Here is a 17198-nt window from a genome sequence, read left to right on the forward strand (position 1 = left end):
AGTTCAAAACTCTTTTCAAATGAGTACAATTAACTTTCGGTAAATTTTGAGTTAACTACACTCATTTCATTTGATAAAGTTGACTGTTGGGTTTTACAGTGTAATAATTGAACCGATCAGTGTTAATTAACACAATGTTTGGAAATTGCTTTTTAAGACATCTGTCAATTTTTTTTTGTCCTCAAACTGCTCCAGTAGTTTCTTACACATGTCATCCAAAGGCTTTTGACTATTGTGGCTGTGAAATAGTGTAAATGAAATCACTCAGTGTTGTGATAAGGAACTGTAATGTGGTCAAAACCTGCCTGGCTGAAACAATTCTTGCTGTGTTTATCTAAAAAAATTGCACACCTTCCTTAGAATGTTCATCGGCCAATTAGAATACATCATAGAAAAGTCCCCTACACTGATAGAAAAAATGGTACAATGTTGTACCAAAAAAGGTACAAGCCCTTGTCACTGGGGCAGTCCCTTTTTATGGAACAGAATTGTACCTTAAGACAAAGAAACAAATTTGTACCATTTCAGTTTGTACCTTTAAGGACATGATCTGTACCATGGGAAACCAAAATGTACCTTTGGTTTTTAAAACCTGCAGATACAATATTGTACATTCCTCCACTACAGTGACTTTGTGCCTTAACAGTGTCAAATGTGTTCTTTAAGAACTATTAAAGGCATTCTGCTATATTCAAAATGCGTCAATTTGTTTTCATTAAATATAAATCATCAAATACATTTATTAAACTGTGTTTTTAAAAAGTTTATTTTTGTGTAAATGCACCTTTTCCATTTACAATAAAGAATAAAAATTACTTTAACATAAATCAAAAGATAAATTTTTTTCTAAACATTTCACAACACTTTTCACAAAATGTTACAGAAATATATTCTCCCATCTACAATATAAAACATTTGTATTCTCCAATGTTCACACAATACCGTTGTAATCACTTACAAGTTTATTTAATTGACTTCATTTTAAAATAGAAATAGAATTATGCAAAATATTGTAATGAAATATGCACAATGTTTGATTAGTTTTACAACACTAAAATGTCTGCATGAACACTGCATGTGCAGGACTTTTGCCAGCTCACGTGTGTATTGGAAAGCAAACGCCAAATGATGTGGATAAATGAAAATGTACGTATCAGAAAATGGTTATTAAATATTTATTAAAAATGCCTTAAATGTTTAGTTTACATAGAACTTAAGAACTTTAGTTTTATAGAACTTATTAATTAATGTTTGGCTCCAGATTTTCATCTTTCTTCAAAATATCTTCTTTTGTGTTCAACGAAAATGTAGTTACATAATTTACAGATCAACCCTACAAGATATAAAACTAGGCAGTGGGTGTGAAAATAAAATAAAAATTATATAAAATAATATAAATTCTACAAATGCATTTATTCTGTATTTATATTATTACCGGATACGTGGCTTATTTACGAGGCTATTTTTCTAAATGTGACTCAATTCACTGCCTTTATAAAAACATTGTTTCTAGTTTTTCTGAAAATCAAAGAGCTGCATAAATGCTTAAAATGGAAAAAATAATCAGGCAGACCTATATTAATTTTGTATTTGAAAGCCAGTACATCTTTTGACTAGAGCCTAACGTGTAAACTTGTAGTCACTCGATCTGTTCACATCAGGACCTGCGGCCCTCAAAAGGGGACAGACAGCGCTCCCTGCTGCACATCCTGAACACATCTGCATATGAAGGATATCACATAAAGTGCACCTATACAAAGGTGTTATTTTGGCTCATCAAAACGTTCTGCTGAGAGCCCTCATAAGTGCACATTGTTCTTTGATAGCTACTGTTCTGGCACTGTTTCTAAATTAGGATAATATTTCATGGGATAAATAAATTCTTTTACTAGCTTATTTACAGTTGAGGGCAAAATTATTAGCTTACCTGTGATATATATATATATATATATATATATATATATATATATATATATATATATATATATATATATATATATATATATATATATATATATATATTCTTTAATATATTTTCCAAGTGCTGCTAAGAAATAAAAGTTTTTTTCAACACATTTTCCAACACTGTTAACATTTTCCTGTAGAATCTACAGTAACTTACAGGCAGCAGATCACCAGTACTGTACTGTAAATCAGTTACAGCAAAAATACTGTATAACGCCATTTATTTTGCTGTGTATGTATTTACAGAATTGTATGTATATCTTCACTGTAAAATATACAGTAATTTCTTGCTATGAGGCGATCGTGCTACCCACTGTGCCACCATGAAACTAGTACACCCAAATTTATATATTATAGAAAAATATTAAATACAGATTTTAAAAAGAGGAAAAATCAAGAGAAGCAAAAAAAGTAAAAAAATTAGTTGAGATTTTGTAGGTTGTAATTTTGTTTTGCCATATTTTGCTTGAAGTTAATTGTATTATCTTTTAATTTCTAATGACTAAAATGTTATTTTAATAAATATATCTGTTTAATAAATTTGTTTTGTTTAAATGCATCAAAATACATTGCCTATAATTACTAAGAAGGGCATCATGGTGACGCAGTGGGTATCACAATCGCCTCACAGCAAGAAGATCGCTGGTTTGAGACTCGACTGAGTCAGTTGGCATTTCTGTCTGGAGTTTGCATGTTCTCCCTGTGTTCGCATGGATTTCCTCCTGGTGCTCCGGTTTCCCCCACAGTCCAAACACATGCGCAATAGGGGAACTGAATTAACTAAATTGACCGTAGTGTATGTGTGTGAATGAGTGTGTATGGGTGTATCCCAGTGATGGGTTGCAGTTGGAAGGGAATCTGCTACGTAAAACATATGCTGGATAAGTTGGCGGTTCATTCTGCTGTGGCTACTCCAAATTAATAAAGGGACTAAGCTGAAAAGAAAATGAAATGAAATATTTCTGAGAAATGGAGAAAAATATTCATTTTCAAATTGGGGTGTACTCAATTATGCTGAGCACTATAGACATGCATGCATACTGGGCTAATTACATTGACCATAAATGTCTTTCTCTCTTTCTTTATTCTTTTTTTTATTATTAAAACTGCATTTATTTCAGACAAAGAAAAAGAAATAAGACTTTCTCCTGAGAAAAAAAAATATTTTAGGAAATACTGAGAAAATGCCCCTGCCTTGGTGAGGTAAAATTATTTTGCCTTCGCACATTTTAAAGGCAAATTTGGAAACGACAAAGCTGAGTAACTCATTACTTGTCTCTTTTGAGTGGATTCTATATATATAATTTTTATCTTTTTTAATTAAAACTAAAATAAAGTATTATTTTATATGTATTCACACATAAAAAGCAAACATGGTTGCTCAGTGATTGTCCTGTAGTTTTTACTATGGCTGTAGTGCTAAGGTGACCCATACTTTTTCTTCTCATATTAAGAAAGATGAAACTGAGGCTAACTGTTTTCCCTCACTAAAGGAAAAGCACACAGCTTCTTAAACGGTCACCAGCAGATAGCTTGCGAGCTATACAGTGGAAGAACAGTCATGCATTTATCAAACCTGTGCTGAAGCTGCACACATTCAGACAGCAGGCTTTTCATATCAGTAGCTTATTCATTGTGAGTAGCCTACATTTGTCGAATGTTCGCTTTTTCTTTTGTATTTTATATTCTTTATATGGCTTGTTTTGTATATATTATAACGTTTGCTACTATCAGTTTTTCTAGCAGAGTAAAGACAGTAAAATGTGTGTTTCACATCTCTTTGAGAGTCAGTGAGTAATTTGCATTATGCAAATATCCTGTATCCAGTTGCTTTCTCACTAGATGGCGCTGCCAGTCTTGCTCTTCAACTTATTCAATAGTGAACTTGTTTGCTATATGTCTTACATGTACTGACATTGTGGAGGTATATTAAAGCTAACTATTTTTTGGTTTTATATCTGAAATGTAAAATTAAACTTAAAATTTTATTTTACTCTAATTTTTATTTGGATGTCTTGTTAGAATTGTATAATTTTTGTTGTTTCTAATATATATATAAAAAAAATCTGTGACAGTTTGGCCAGGTAGGACAGTTTGAACTAATTACAAGAGTAAAGAAATGTACAGCAGTACACGGCTTCACATTTTTACATAGAAAATCTATTTCTATAGGCCTGACAAAACATCAGTAAACAGACTTTTTATCCTTCTCAAACCATGTGAAAAAATTAAAGATAAATAAATGAACTTCTGAACTCTGAGCTTTTACAATATGCCTGCTTTATATCATATTAGATAGATAGATAGATAGATAGATAGATAGATAGATAGATAGATAGATAGATAGATAGATAGATAGATAGATAGATAGATAGATAGATAGATAGATAGATAGATAGATAGATAGATAGATAGATAGATAGATAGATTCGTTCTAAACACTTGATAGACTTTGAACTATTGCTTAACCCTGGAAAACAAAACAAACACAAACAGACAAAAACAAACAAACAAAAAGGTTTTGTTTTTTTCCAGTCCCTGGACAACACGAAGAAAAATAAATTCAAATCACATGAAATCTCATGTCACATGAAAACCCTTGATTTCACCGATACTCGAAGCACAAGGGCTTGTATGGCCTACACCCAGTTTCTGCGCTTTGTGTCTTGAGATCAGGTGAAATGGGAAATTAGCTATGATCGGCCGTCATGTAGAGCGGATCAGCTGATCGCGAATCAGGCTGGGCGGCTGGGCGGGGCGATTAATGGGTGTGGGCGGGGCTTCACGCTCCTCAACAGCCCGTGTGCTTGAAGCAAAACTAGTCTGAAAACAAGACGTGCAACAAGTGACTTTGAGCAAGTGAGAGATGGAGCTTTCGCTTTGTGTCACAGCTGTTTACAGAGCTTGACCAACAAACAAACGCATATTGGGGATAAACAACAAACAGCGGTAAGAGCTGCTTTTTTGTGTTTATGGTTTTTATTTACGAAAAGGTGTGGGGGTCTCCGCTACTCTTGGAGCAGCTTGGTAGTAGGTACGCTGAAGTTTAAAAAAACACTGAGAAAGTTACCAAAACTTTAATGAGTACACACTCGGGTATTTCCATGTACAGTATGGTAAATACAGGATATTAAAACTGCTCATGCAACGCTTGGAGCATCTTTTGGTACAGTCAGTGTTTGTGTGAAATTTAACCATGTTTTTTTTCGTAGTAAAAGTATAGTAACCATGTTTTTGGCGCTTTGACTTACATTTGTTTAACCACAGTTTTTCTAAAATTACCATGGTAAAACTATGGTTAGATTGCAAAACCATAGTTAATTTGTGGCCACCATGGTCCATTATGGTACCCCAAATTAACCATGGTTTTGCAACACCATCTATAGTTTTACCACAGCAGTAAAGCTGTACAAATTTAAGTAAATGTGCCGAAAACATAGCTACTACAATTTTGCTAACTGTGTGTTCATTTTGTTCAATTGTTTGCATAATTTCCAAAGTAAATGGTCATGTTATGCAATATGATCAGATCTACCATACTGTGCAGAAAACCATAATATGACTTAATTCTGTTGAAACTGTCTTAGTAAAAGCAAAGTTCACTGTAGTTGATGACTGAGTTACTCATGTTATCCCTATTGACAGAGTTATAGTGTTTACTCAGTCATCTTGAGAATGATTATCAGTAAACCTTTTTGTTGAACATTTTCTTTTTTTTTTTTTTCTTTTTTCTTCTTTATTATTATTATTATTATTGGTATTGGAGTTCTAACCTTGTTTTTGGTCTGAATTAGTCATAGAGTTTACAAATAGGTAGTCTGAGTACTACAATTGTACCAGGAAACTCCTTGGAAAAGTTAGAATGCAGGTGGAGGCCATGCTGCAAGAGTTTGCACAGCCCGTGTTTACTTCCCCGTCAGAGCTACATGTTTCCAGTTGGCACAATGAGAGGAAGGGAGCTACATTAACACCATTGAGTCCCTCTGCACATAGTACATGTGATACAGTGACTGAATAAGGCTATTGTGTCATATCCCTTTTTCTGCACCAAAGCTCTGTTCCTTGTGGATAAAGGGGCTTGCCGCTTTTTAACTTGCTCTTATTGTTCTTTCTCATCCCCCTTTGTGGGGCTGGAAAGTTTGAGGTTTTTTTTGCTCTCTTGAGTGTGGCAGCCAATGAGAGGGATTTTTCCTTTAGATTCTTGCTTTATTACCGGTGTTCATTTTGTGTTTTTGTTGTCCTATTTGGCCTCAAGACGAGCCTTCCAATCGTATGCTTTCCTTAGTGTCACCTTCATTCTTCATTGGGGAGATTCTTTACATGCCCATTGAAAATGAACCGATTTGTCTTTGTTTTCCTTATTGTTAAGCCCTCGGGGATCTCACAGGTTGCATGCACTGTAATACATCGCATACTATGATCATGCCATTTGCCATTGCAATAAAAGACATCAATATGACTCATGCAATCTTTTGTTGGTTTGAGGTGTAAGGATGTTATCAGTGGGGTCCAGAGGAAGCTGATAATAGCCTGTTGCATGGCGTGAAGCCTGTACTGAGGTGATATTTTTTCAGCTTTGTGTTTTGCCATTCTTTAGACACAATGCTGTTGCTCATTTTGTATGTCATTAAAGTTCTTTGGAATGAATTGAGGCGTGATGACACTGACAAACACGTATATGAGTGCAGCTACAGTTTTTTTGAGGGTGTACTCGAAGAACCAAATTGCATGAAACGGCTTTGACACTGCACTTTATTTACTTTAGGGGTAGGCGATATGACAAAAAACTCATATTACAATATAATTCATCTCATGTCCTCATAATGATTAATATCACTATACAGTACCATTTCTGAAAATTCAGTAGGGCTGCATGATTCTAACTAAAATGAGATTTTTTTTTTTTTGCTTAAAAAGATGAGATCATGATTTTCTCATAATTCTGTAGATGTAAAATAAAGGTTAATATGAGTAGCCTATTATAATTGTTATTTCTCAAACATATAGTAAGATAAGCAATAATAATATTAGGCCTATATGTAGGTCCATTGTTGGTTAAAATGCTAAATTTTGCATAGAATTGGAATGGTGAACTTGAATAGACCTTAAATATGTCCTTGTCGTTAATCCACAGTAAAGTAAAGACATCAGTATACAACTATTCATAATTCTGAAGCTGAATTATTATGACATTTGCTTGCAATCTGTCATTGACAACATTATTAGGCCATTTTTTCATTGGTGAAACAAGAGATTGTCATTATCAGATTCCCTCTTGCATTATATTGAACATAAGCTAGAGTAGTTATACTGACACTGTTAATTGTTTTAAACATGCACAACACTCTGTGTTCACTTTGAAAGAAAAAACATATCAAATGCTTATCGTAATCATAACTCTAAAATGTGAAATGATCATTTTAATGTACATGAAGAAAGAAATGACATTTTGGGGTGAATTATACCCTATAAATACAGTTTGTGACGCTTTCAACACCATTTAGAGGTGTCCACATTGCTGAGCAATGTATATAAAGCAATGTGAAGACTTGTGCACCTGCCTTTCTCTCCTGAACTTGAAAATATAATTGGCTGCATCTTAGAGATGCTAGATTAAGATCCTGTAAGGAGTCGAATTAAGATCTCAATCACTTTTCAATTAATCGTGCAGCCCTATATATATATATATATATATATATATATATATATATATATATATATATATATATATATATATATATATATATATATATATATATAAGAGACCACATGTAAGAGACTATTTCTTTTATTACATTTAAGTATATACTCAAATGTACTCATTCATACTGTATGTGATCATATTTCACCCTTTATTTAGAACTTCATGGCAAATGTTTGATTAAGAAGAATGTAGGAATATAAAGTATTAATAAAATGTAAAACACTGTTCAAAAACAAATAATTACAGGTGTAACATAAAAATAAAAAAACACATTTAAATAAAATGCAGTGTAAAACATTGTACTTTCAAGACTGATGAGATCCCAGTGATTGAGATTTTATAAATCTGTTAATCATGTTTTTTCTGCATCCGTGCAATAGCTTGTAATATTTTGCTCATAAATTATGAAAAATTATTAGTGTAAACAATATAAATAATGAATATAAAATCTGTCATCTTCTCTTTTTCTCTCTGCTTATCTTTTTAACACAGCCCTCATACTGCACAGTGACACCATTGCCTTTTTTCCAAGTGTTTGTTTTTGTTTGGATACAACCCACAGTTAGCTTTAGTCAGCAATTATAATGCGCTTGAGGTTATAAAGTCTGGGACCAGGCTGAAACTGCAGTTACTTAACTTTTTGCATGCTTCCCATGCTCTTGTTAAGTAAGTTGTAATTGCACTGTTTGTAAAGGTGTCAGAAACTCCAAGTCACCATTTCATCAGTTTTTCTATCCCAAATTCACTGAAATAACAACAAGGATTGTGGCACGTGCCAAGTCCATCTTTGCTTTAGTATAAATTCCAAAGCCTTAGCAATGTATCAGTTTAAAATTGTTTTTTCTCCTAGATTTTTTTTCAAACATGATTTGTGTGTTTACTTTGAGTTTAGCTGGAGGTCTAAAAAGCCTGGCCACACAAATTTAGCAGAATGACTATTCAGGTCTGAAAACGGTAACAAACTGTGTAGTGTATGTAATCAAATTGTCTGACAGTATCATTATGGCATTTTAGAAATGCAAAGATGCTGTAAACTACTTGTGTAATAATGAGATTATGGCTTTGTTTGCATAGGTGAGCCTTATCCAGACAGAGGGATTTGGTTGTTTCAGTGTTCCTGATGGAGTCGTACAGAGTTGGTGGCATGCCAAACACTGGAATATCACAAGCCTATGCACAGCCTTCCCGTTCAAGGGGCCAAAGCAATGGTACCTATGGCCTCAGTATCAGAGTTCAAGGCATAGATGGACACCCCTATGTGGTCCTCAATAACCAGGAGAGAGGGCCAAACCCATATGCAGTCCCTCAAAACAATAATGGATATGCTGATTCTGAAAGCCCATTTAATTACGATGAATATGATTTCAAAGAGGCCAGAAAGGATCTATGTGATGGTCCATATATGGATTTTATGTCACAAAAGGTCTATGGAGGTCCTCACAATGGAAGTTCAGATCCTAAAAAGCAATCCAGTCTTTTAAACTTCCAAAAGCATCCAGAGCTTCTCAAGCCATATGATCCTGAGAGCAATACTCTTGCCAGCTTTCAAAGTTTACCTGAAGTTGAAATTCGAAACCCCTACCCGGGACCCCAACCCAGAACCAATTCCCCAGTTGTTAGCCAAGCCAGATCCTCCAGCCTAGTTCCAGAACCATTTTTACCAGATGACAGGGGACATGCCCAACCTCAAGTTCGTCCCCAGACACTCCCGTTCGATAGCCGTCCTCAAAGAGGTCCAACCAAAGACCAAGTTCAGACCCAGCCTCAGGTCAAACCCCAGGTTCAAGCACAGTCTCAGGTTAAGGCACCTTTCAAGAATCCAGTGCCCTACCAGACTCAGTCGCAGCCCTCAAAACGCCTTCCAGTTCCTCAGCCATCTACAATAGCCAGCAAGCCCAGTGACCAGACCAGGGCTTCATCTAGACCTCCCAGCTCAGTGAGTAGTGCCAACTCCAGTCTGGAGCGAAGCCGTCGTGAGCCGGATGTGCTGCCCTTACGTCGTTTTGACTCCAGTGGCCCGGTGCTACAGACTTCTTCCTCCAGAAACTCCTCTGTGGGCTCCACCACACCAACCAAGGAAGACCAATTGGAGCAGCTTTATTCAGAGAGTATCAACCGCCATGAGAACCGGCGTTACATCCCTTTCCTGCCTGGCACAGGGCGGGACATTGATACTGGTTCCATCCCTGGTGTGGATGAACTTATCAAGAAGTTTGACAGCAAAGAGACTCAGCAACGCAGGGGACGGTCAGGGCGGAGGAATCGACTGAACCCAGAAGACCGCAAGCGTTCCCGTAGTGTTGACAGTGCCTTACCATTTAGTCTTGACGGTGACTCTGACTACTTGGATGAAGTTTCCCGAAATAGAGGCAGGTCCACCGAGCATCTGCTTCGCCCATCACTGCTCCTGCAGAAGGGCGGTGGAGTGAAGAGCTCCCCTGTGTCACCAACTTCCACTACTGGTCCAAGGATTAGCCTAAGAAACACAACACAAGTGAAAAGTGCTCCAGGCTCACCACAGGGGACAGTTTCTAACTCTTCAGCTGCTATTTTGGGGTACAAGAATCCAGAAAGTCGTCCTTCTGTGACACCTGTAGAGAACAAGAATGAAGAGGCCAAACCATCACAGAGTGTAAAGTGCTTTTCAAGTGTGACAACAGGATCGATTTCTCGTCGTTCTGTCATCGGTAAAACGTCAAGTACTGAAGTGGATGCTCAGGTATGAACAGACAAGTTCTGTCTTTGCTTTTACAATATATGCACACTATTACTGAGAAATGTATATTTATGCACTGATGTTTGAACACTCCTTTTCTTTCTTTCTTTCTTTCTCTCTTTCTTTCTTTCTTTCTTTCTTTCTGTCTGCTGTCTGTCTGTCTGTAGGTGACACCTGATCTTCTAAAAGGTCAACAAGAGCTTTCACAACAAACAAATGAAGAGACTGCCAAGCAGATATTATTCAGTTACCTCAAAGATGGGTGAGCGCACTTTACATATCACTTTGTATGAGTTTGTTAAACATAATATCAACAAACAGATCTTTTGTTCAGAGCGATTACTAAACAGGAGGGATGTCCTCGATCTGATCCAAGCCAATTTAAAATTAGTACCTCCTGATAATGAGTCTTGTACTTGTATATCTTAGTGCTGTTGCAGTATGTCAAAGTTATTAAAATAAGTATTTAGGGAATCATATGTATGCATGGGCTTAAAAAAATAATAATGTATACTCTACCTGAAAAAAGTTTTGTCATCGATCCCAGTTGTAAGAGCAACAAATAATAACTTGACTTCTAGTTGATCATTTGGAAAAGGGGCACAAGGTAGATTTTTCCGAAGAACCATCTGTTGAACTGCATCCCAATCATCACAAATACTGCAGAAGACCGACTGGAACCCGCATGGAACCAAGATTCTCAAAGAAATCAGTTTGGTGAAGGAAAAATCATGGATTGGGGTTACATTTCAATATAGGAGCGTACGAGAGATCTGTGTGGATGGCAAAATCAACAGCCTGAGGAATCAAGACATTTGTGCTGCCCATTACATTACAAACCACAGTAGAGGGCAAATTCTCATACTTTAGCCTCCACATCAAAGTTCAAAATAATTAAAAATCAAGGCATGATCATATTTTATTTTGGTAAAATAAGCGTAATCTAGAGGCCTTTGCCTTTCATATAAGCCATTTCTCATACCAAATGATCAAATAGAAGTCAACTTATTATTTGTTGTTTCTAAAACTTGAAAGGATGGCAAGACTTTTGTCAGGCAGTGTAAATAGACCAATATCATTAAGTGATCCATTCATTCATTCATTCATTCATTCATTCATTCATTCATTCATTCATTCATTCATTCATTCATTTTCTTTTCGGCTTAGTCCCTTTATTAATCTGGGGTCGCCACAGAGGAATGAAGCGCCAACTTATCCAGCATATGTTTTACGCAGCGGATGCTCTTTCAGCTGCAACCCATCTCTGGGAAACATCCATACACACTCGTTCACACACGTACACTACGGAAAATTTAACCTTCCCATTTCACCTGTACCGCATGTCTTTGGACTGTGGGGGAAACCGGAGCACCCGAAGGAAAGCCACGCGAATGCAGGGAGAACATGCAAACTCCACACAGAAACGTCAAATGACCCAGCTGGGGCTCGAACCAGCGACCTTCTTGCTGTGAGGCGACAGCACCACCTACTGCGCCACTGCACCACCTCATTAAGTGATATTTTTTATTATTATATTTCATATTAGTATTATAATAATAGTTTAGTATCATATTATAATGAAAAATGATAGGTATCTGTTTATACTTATAAGTATAAATGTGCACAGTTCTGAATATGGATCTATGCTCAATATGTTTGTTAAACAAGGGGAATAATTGCTTGATTACCCCCTGACACCTTATAATATAAACATCAACATATCATGAATTGTTTATTTAAAAGTCTTAAATATATTTTACCAAAATGCCCAACGTTAATCCTGCTTTGGTCTGCAAGACTGTTGTTTTTTACTTTAATGCCAAGTTATACCAATGGCAGTTTTGGGTTGTTTTCTACCCAAAAAGTTAAAATGTTTCTCAGAAAGAAGTTTTTTCTTTGAATTTAAGGTGGTTTCCACATAGTCTGACATATATTGATAACATTACAAGAATTTCACCTCCCTTACATTTTTTATTTTCCTTTGTGTACAGTATCGTAAAACCTCAACTCCCACATTTCTATTTCACCTAAAAAACTCCTCTAAAACTCCTGTAACCTCTCGCAGCAATCCAAACTGTAAGTCATATTTGGCCTGATAACCTTTTCAAAAAATAGAAAAAGAAGTGTTGTAGATGTTGCAGACCACTAAAAAATGATTTGAGCCCATTGCCAAAAAATTCAGTTTCTCTCCAAGAACAAAATATCCACCCAAAGCAGAGCTGTTTCCTGCCTTGGTTTAATCCTGCTTGATCACTGCACAGCTTCAAACACATGCTGTAGGTGCCCGACTGCTCTAGTGAGTAGCTGAAACCTGCCCTCCCTCAACTCCATATTCTTGAAGTCCCGCCCTCTCTGCATTCCTCATATGGAGGGAGGTGAGGCCAGCGGATTATACGCCAGTGTCTGTGAGATCTAGGATCAGATATCTGATGGTCAATGGCAAGCTTTATTAACCAGCTCTGGAGACAAAAATCTTCCAGAGGTAGTGGTTTATTACCATTTAACGGCACGTACCATAGATGCACCAAGTTCATTATCGTCTTCAGCAGTGTTTTGGATTGACACGTCCATCAGCAACTTGCGTCATGAAACCGTTAATAACAGTCTGCCCTGTGGGAGGTGTGCATATGTTTGAAAGAGAGGCGGTGCTGGTCTTTTGGTTTCTCCTGTAATTGTGAATGCTGCATATGCATGGCTGTAACCCAATGTTCTGTGCTTTTCCCTGATGCATCACTTGAGTGCCCTGGGAACATGCGGGCATCCCACGTCCGTGTTCAGACACACATTTCCAAACATGTGACTTGTTACAAGACGGCAGCAATTAGGGTGGGCAGGTCATAAGGTGACACTTCAAAGCTTGAGCACTCCGTACTCTCCACACAGGCAGAGAGCCAGACTGATTTTTTTTTTTCTGAGAAATGTCAGGGATTATATTCTGATCCAGTCTGGATTCACACACACTCGCACAAACACACACATTTTGGCTGAGGGAAAAAGAATGCATCCAAATAAATGCTGAGCACTTGCTTTCTTGTTTTGCAGGAGCAATGATAATGACGACACAACCAAGAGGAAGGTCAACCTGGTGTTTGAAAAAATCCAGACCTTGAAGTCACGGGCTGCTGGGAACGTGCAAAGCGACAACAAAGTGAGCCGTTGTTGTGGCATTGTAATTGGGTTCAACAAACAGCTAAGACCGTGAGCCTCTTATGAGAGAGACTTAGTCTATCTCTTGGAGAAAGTATAAAGGCTGGCTGAGGTTATTTATTCTGCATAGGCAGAGCTAGTGTTTTAACATAAGTGACCAAAATAACACCATATAGCTATGCTTTGATTTCTTTTATATTAAATTATTATTGTAACACTTTATTTTGATGGTCTATTTGAGTATTAGTAGACTGTCCGCTTACTCTCCTTCAACAGACATTTAACTGACTATAAGAAACTTTGCAAGTACATGTCAATTTACACTAACCCCGACCTAACAGTCTACTTATAATCTAATGAGAATTAGTTGGCATGTAATTTAAATTCAACAAACGGATTATCAAAATAAAGTGTGACCTTAATATTGTTTTATTACTGTTTATTTATTACTATTACTGTTTTATTATTTTATCTTGGACACATTTTATTTTTAAAAAATTCATTAGTTGTTGTATTTACTAGCATGAACTAAGTATGAGCATTTATTAATCACATTTACTAATGCATTATTAAAATCCAAACAACTACTCGTTGAGATTCTCTAACTAACGTTAACTAACATGAACAAATACTGTAATAAATGCATTGTTCATTGTACGTTCATGTTAGTAAATGCATTAACTAACATTAATACAACCTTATTGTAAAGTGCTGCCTTTAATTTTCATGTGATCTATTTTTTAGCACTCACATGTACACAATCTTGAAATATTGTATATAAAAAACTGCATGCAGTGAGTAAGCATTATAAATGATTAGCTTTTGAAATATTATGATTCTGACAGGTTATTATATCTGCTGTTCTTATTCTGCTTGAACGTGAATATTTATACGTGACCATATTTATGACCAGTGCTGAAAAGAGCTCAGTTGGATATAAATGTTTCTCTTTCTCAGTCTCCAGACCTTTCAGCGCAGGCTAAAGCTCTTCAGGAGCAGAAAGCAGAACTGGAAAAAGAAATCGCTGATCTTAAGAAACAGCTTGAGAATGAGAGCAAGGTATCTCTCCCTCTCCGTCTCTCTCTCTCTCTCTCTCTCTCTCTCTCTCTCTCTCTCTCTCTACTAATACCTGTGCTGCTTTAACTTGTCAACTGTACCTTGGACCCTTGCTCTGTCTGTTTAGTCAGTCGGTTAGAAGCTTCCATGTTGACCGAAAATCCCACTCCTATCACCCTTTAAGTTCAATAATCAAATTAACCAATTACTTGGGCCTTAGATCCAAAATAAGACTCCCTGTGTCTCAGACAGACAATTATTTGAAAGGTTTAGTAAGGTTACTGTCAATTCATGTCCTCACTGTCGTTTCTGATTACGTCCCGCCGGCAGAAGCGCAGTGATCTGAGCGAGATGCAGCTGAAGGCGGGAGCAGGAGTGAAGGACTTGAGGAGAGAGCTGGAGCAGAGTCAAGCCGAGTGCAGCAGACTGAGAGACAAGCTGAGTAAAACAGAGGCTGACCTGCGCACTACAGTGGATGAGTAAGACACTGATTCACACAGAACCATTATATGAAATCATTTTCAAAGTTGTCAATAAAATGGCGATTAATGGAATACATTAATACAAGAATACAATTTCAGGCTTGTTTCTTGAAAGTGTCACATACCACTTTTGTGTAATGCGAAACACCCATAAACTCTCACATTCACACACGCACTCATACACTATGACAAAATTTTCATTTATTAATATTCCTTCGGCTTAGTCCCTTATTTATCAGGGATCGCCACAGTGGGTTGAACCGCCAACTATGTTTTACTTAACAGATGCCCTTCCAGCCACAACCCAGTACTGGGAAATACCCATACACTCTCACAATCACACACATACTCATACACTAAAGCCAATTTAGTTTACCCAATTCACCTATAGTGCTTGTGTTTGTATGTTTTCCCTGTGCTGACCCACGTCAACACAGGGAGAACGTACTAACTCCATACATGAATGCCAACTGGCCCAGCTGGGACTCGAACCAGTAACCTTCTTGCTGTGAGGCGACAGTGCTAACTACTGAGCCACCGTTGGATGACTGAGCCATCAAGTTGGAAGATATTGTTTTGCAATAACAGGAGAATAAAATCCACATAAATTACACTAAAGTGTTCCAAAATCCATTATATTTTACTGAATTGTAATACTTCCCAGTGAGCCAAAGTGAGCCAGTATGCATCGCATTTAGATTTTCGCGTCATTTCCATCATCATGTGTTAATTCTCATTTTGAAATACTGATGAGAGATGCAAAGTTTTTCAAAGCTTTGAATCAATTGAACCAAGTGCTTTACTAAATGATTTATTGTTTCGAAGCATTTGATGTGTATAATGGGAGATGGAAATGCATTTGCTGAATAAACTCTGACATAGTGACTACATAGTACAATTTCCTTGTTAAGTGTTGATTACAAGGTTTCCAATACAACAGTCAGCCACTCTACAGTACCAACGTGAATGAAATGCATCTCATTTGCATTTGGGTAAACATGTCATTAGCGGGTTAGCTTAGCAACAAACTAAGCTAACCAGTGGCACTATTCTGTAAATATTTCCATATTCTGTAAAGTATTTTCATTGTAGAAGTTTCAAATGGAAGGCACAGTGGGTAGCACGTTTGCCTCACAGCAAGAAGGTCGCTGGTTCGAGCCTCGTCTGTGTTGAGTTTGCATGTTTAGATTTTTTTTTTTTTTTTAGATTAGATTCAACTTTATTGTCATTACACATGTACAAGTACAAGGCAACGAAATGCAGTTTAGGTCTAACCAGCAGTGCAACAGCAGCAAGTGCAGGATACAGGTATAAGTTATAAAGTGCAGTTATAGAAAAACTATGGTGATATTTACAGATGGATGTACTATCAACATTATATACAGGTTGTATTAGCTATGAACAGAGATTTGCATAAATGAATAAATGAATATATGTACATGTTCTCCCCGTGTTCGCATGGGTTTCCTCCTTGTGCTCCGGTTTCCCCCAGAAGTCCAAAGACATGTGGTATAGGTGAATTGGGTAAGCTAAATTGTCCATAGTGCATGTGTGTGAATGAGTGTGGATGGGTTTTTTTCAGTGATGGGTTGCAGCTGGAAGGGCATCCGCTGTGAAAAACATATGCTGGATAATTTGGCGGTTCATTCCACTGTGGTGACCCCAGATTAATAAAGAGACTAAGCTGAAAAGAAAATGAATGAATGAATGAATGAATGAATGAATGAATGAATGAAATTTCAAATGGGATAATGATAGACATCCCACCTATCCAGAAGGTCAGAGGGGTCAATGCAGTTGGCATGATAGTTGACTTGATGTAAGAAAAAAATAACAAGAGTGAAACCTGTTTGAATGTAGATCCTGCATCATTTTTTCGTGTGTGTGTGTGTGTGTGTGTGTGTGTGTGTGTGTGTGTAGAATAACATTCATTCATTCATTTTTTTTTCGCTTAGACCCTTAAATAATCAGGGGTCGCCACAGTGGAATGAACCGCCAACTTATCCAGCATATGTTTTACGCAATGGATGCAACCCAGTACTGAGAAACACCCATACACCCTCATTCACAGACTCATACACTACAGCCAATTTAGTAAATCCGTTCCCCTATAGCTCACGTGTTTGGA

At 36.9% G+C, this 17198-nt stretch overlaps 1 protein-coding gene across 1 annotated transcript in view; it reads left to right on the forward strand.

The window, feature by feature from the left end:
- The first annotated feature begins 4776 nt into the window (after positions 1-4776).
- The window catches only part of cgnl1 (cingulin-like 1), a 70287-nt gene continuing 57865 nt past the window's right edge, over positions 4777-17198 (forward strand). The window contains exons 1-6 of the mRNA XM_056462095.1: positions 4777-4914; positions 8744-10388; positions 10553-10647; positions 13428-13533; positions 14490-14591; positions 14919-15067. Of these exons, the coding sequence (XP_056318070.1) occupies positions 8790-10388; positions 10553-10647; positions 13428-13533; positions 14490-14591; positions 14919-15067 (2051 nt within the window). The 5' untranslated portion in view covers positions 4777-4914; positions 8744-8789. The remainder of the gene's footprint in view (positions 4915-8743; positions 10389-10552; positions 10648-13427; positions 13534-14489; positions 14592-14918; positions 15068-17198) is intronic.

The sequence above is a fragment of the Danio aesculapii genome, chromosome 7 (assembly GCF_903798145.1).
Source record: "Danio aesculapii chromosome 7, fDanAes4.1, whole genome shotgun sequence".
NCBI classification, from domain to species: Eukaryota; Metazoa; Chordata; class Actinopteri; order Cypriniformes; family Danionidae; genus Danio; species Danio aesculapii.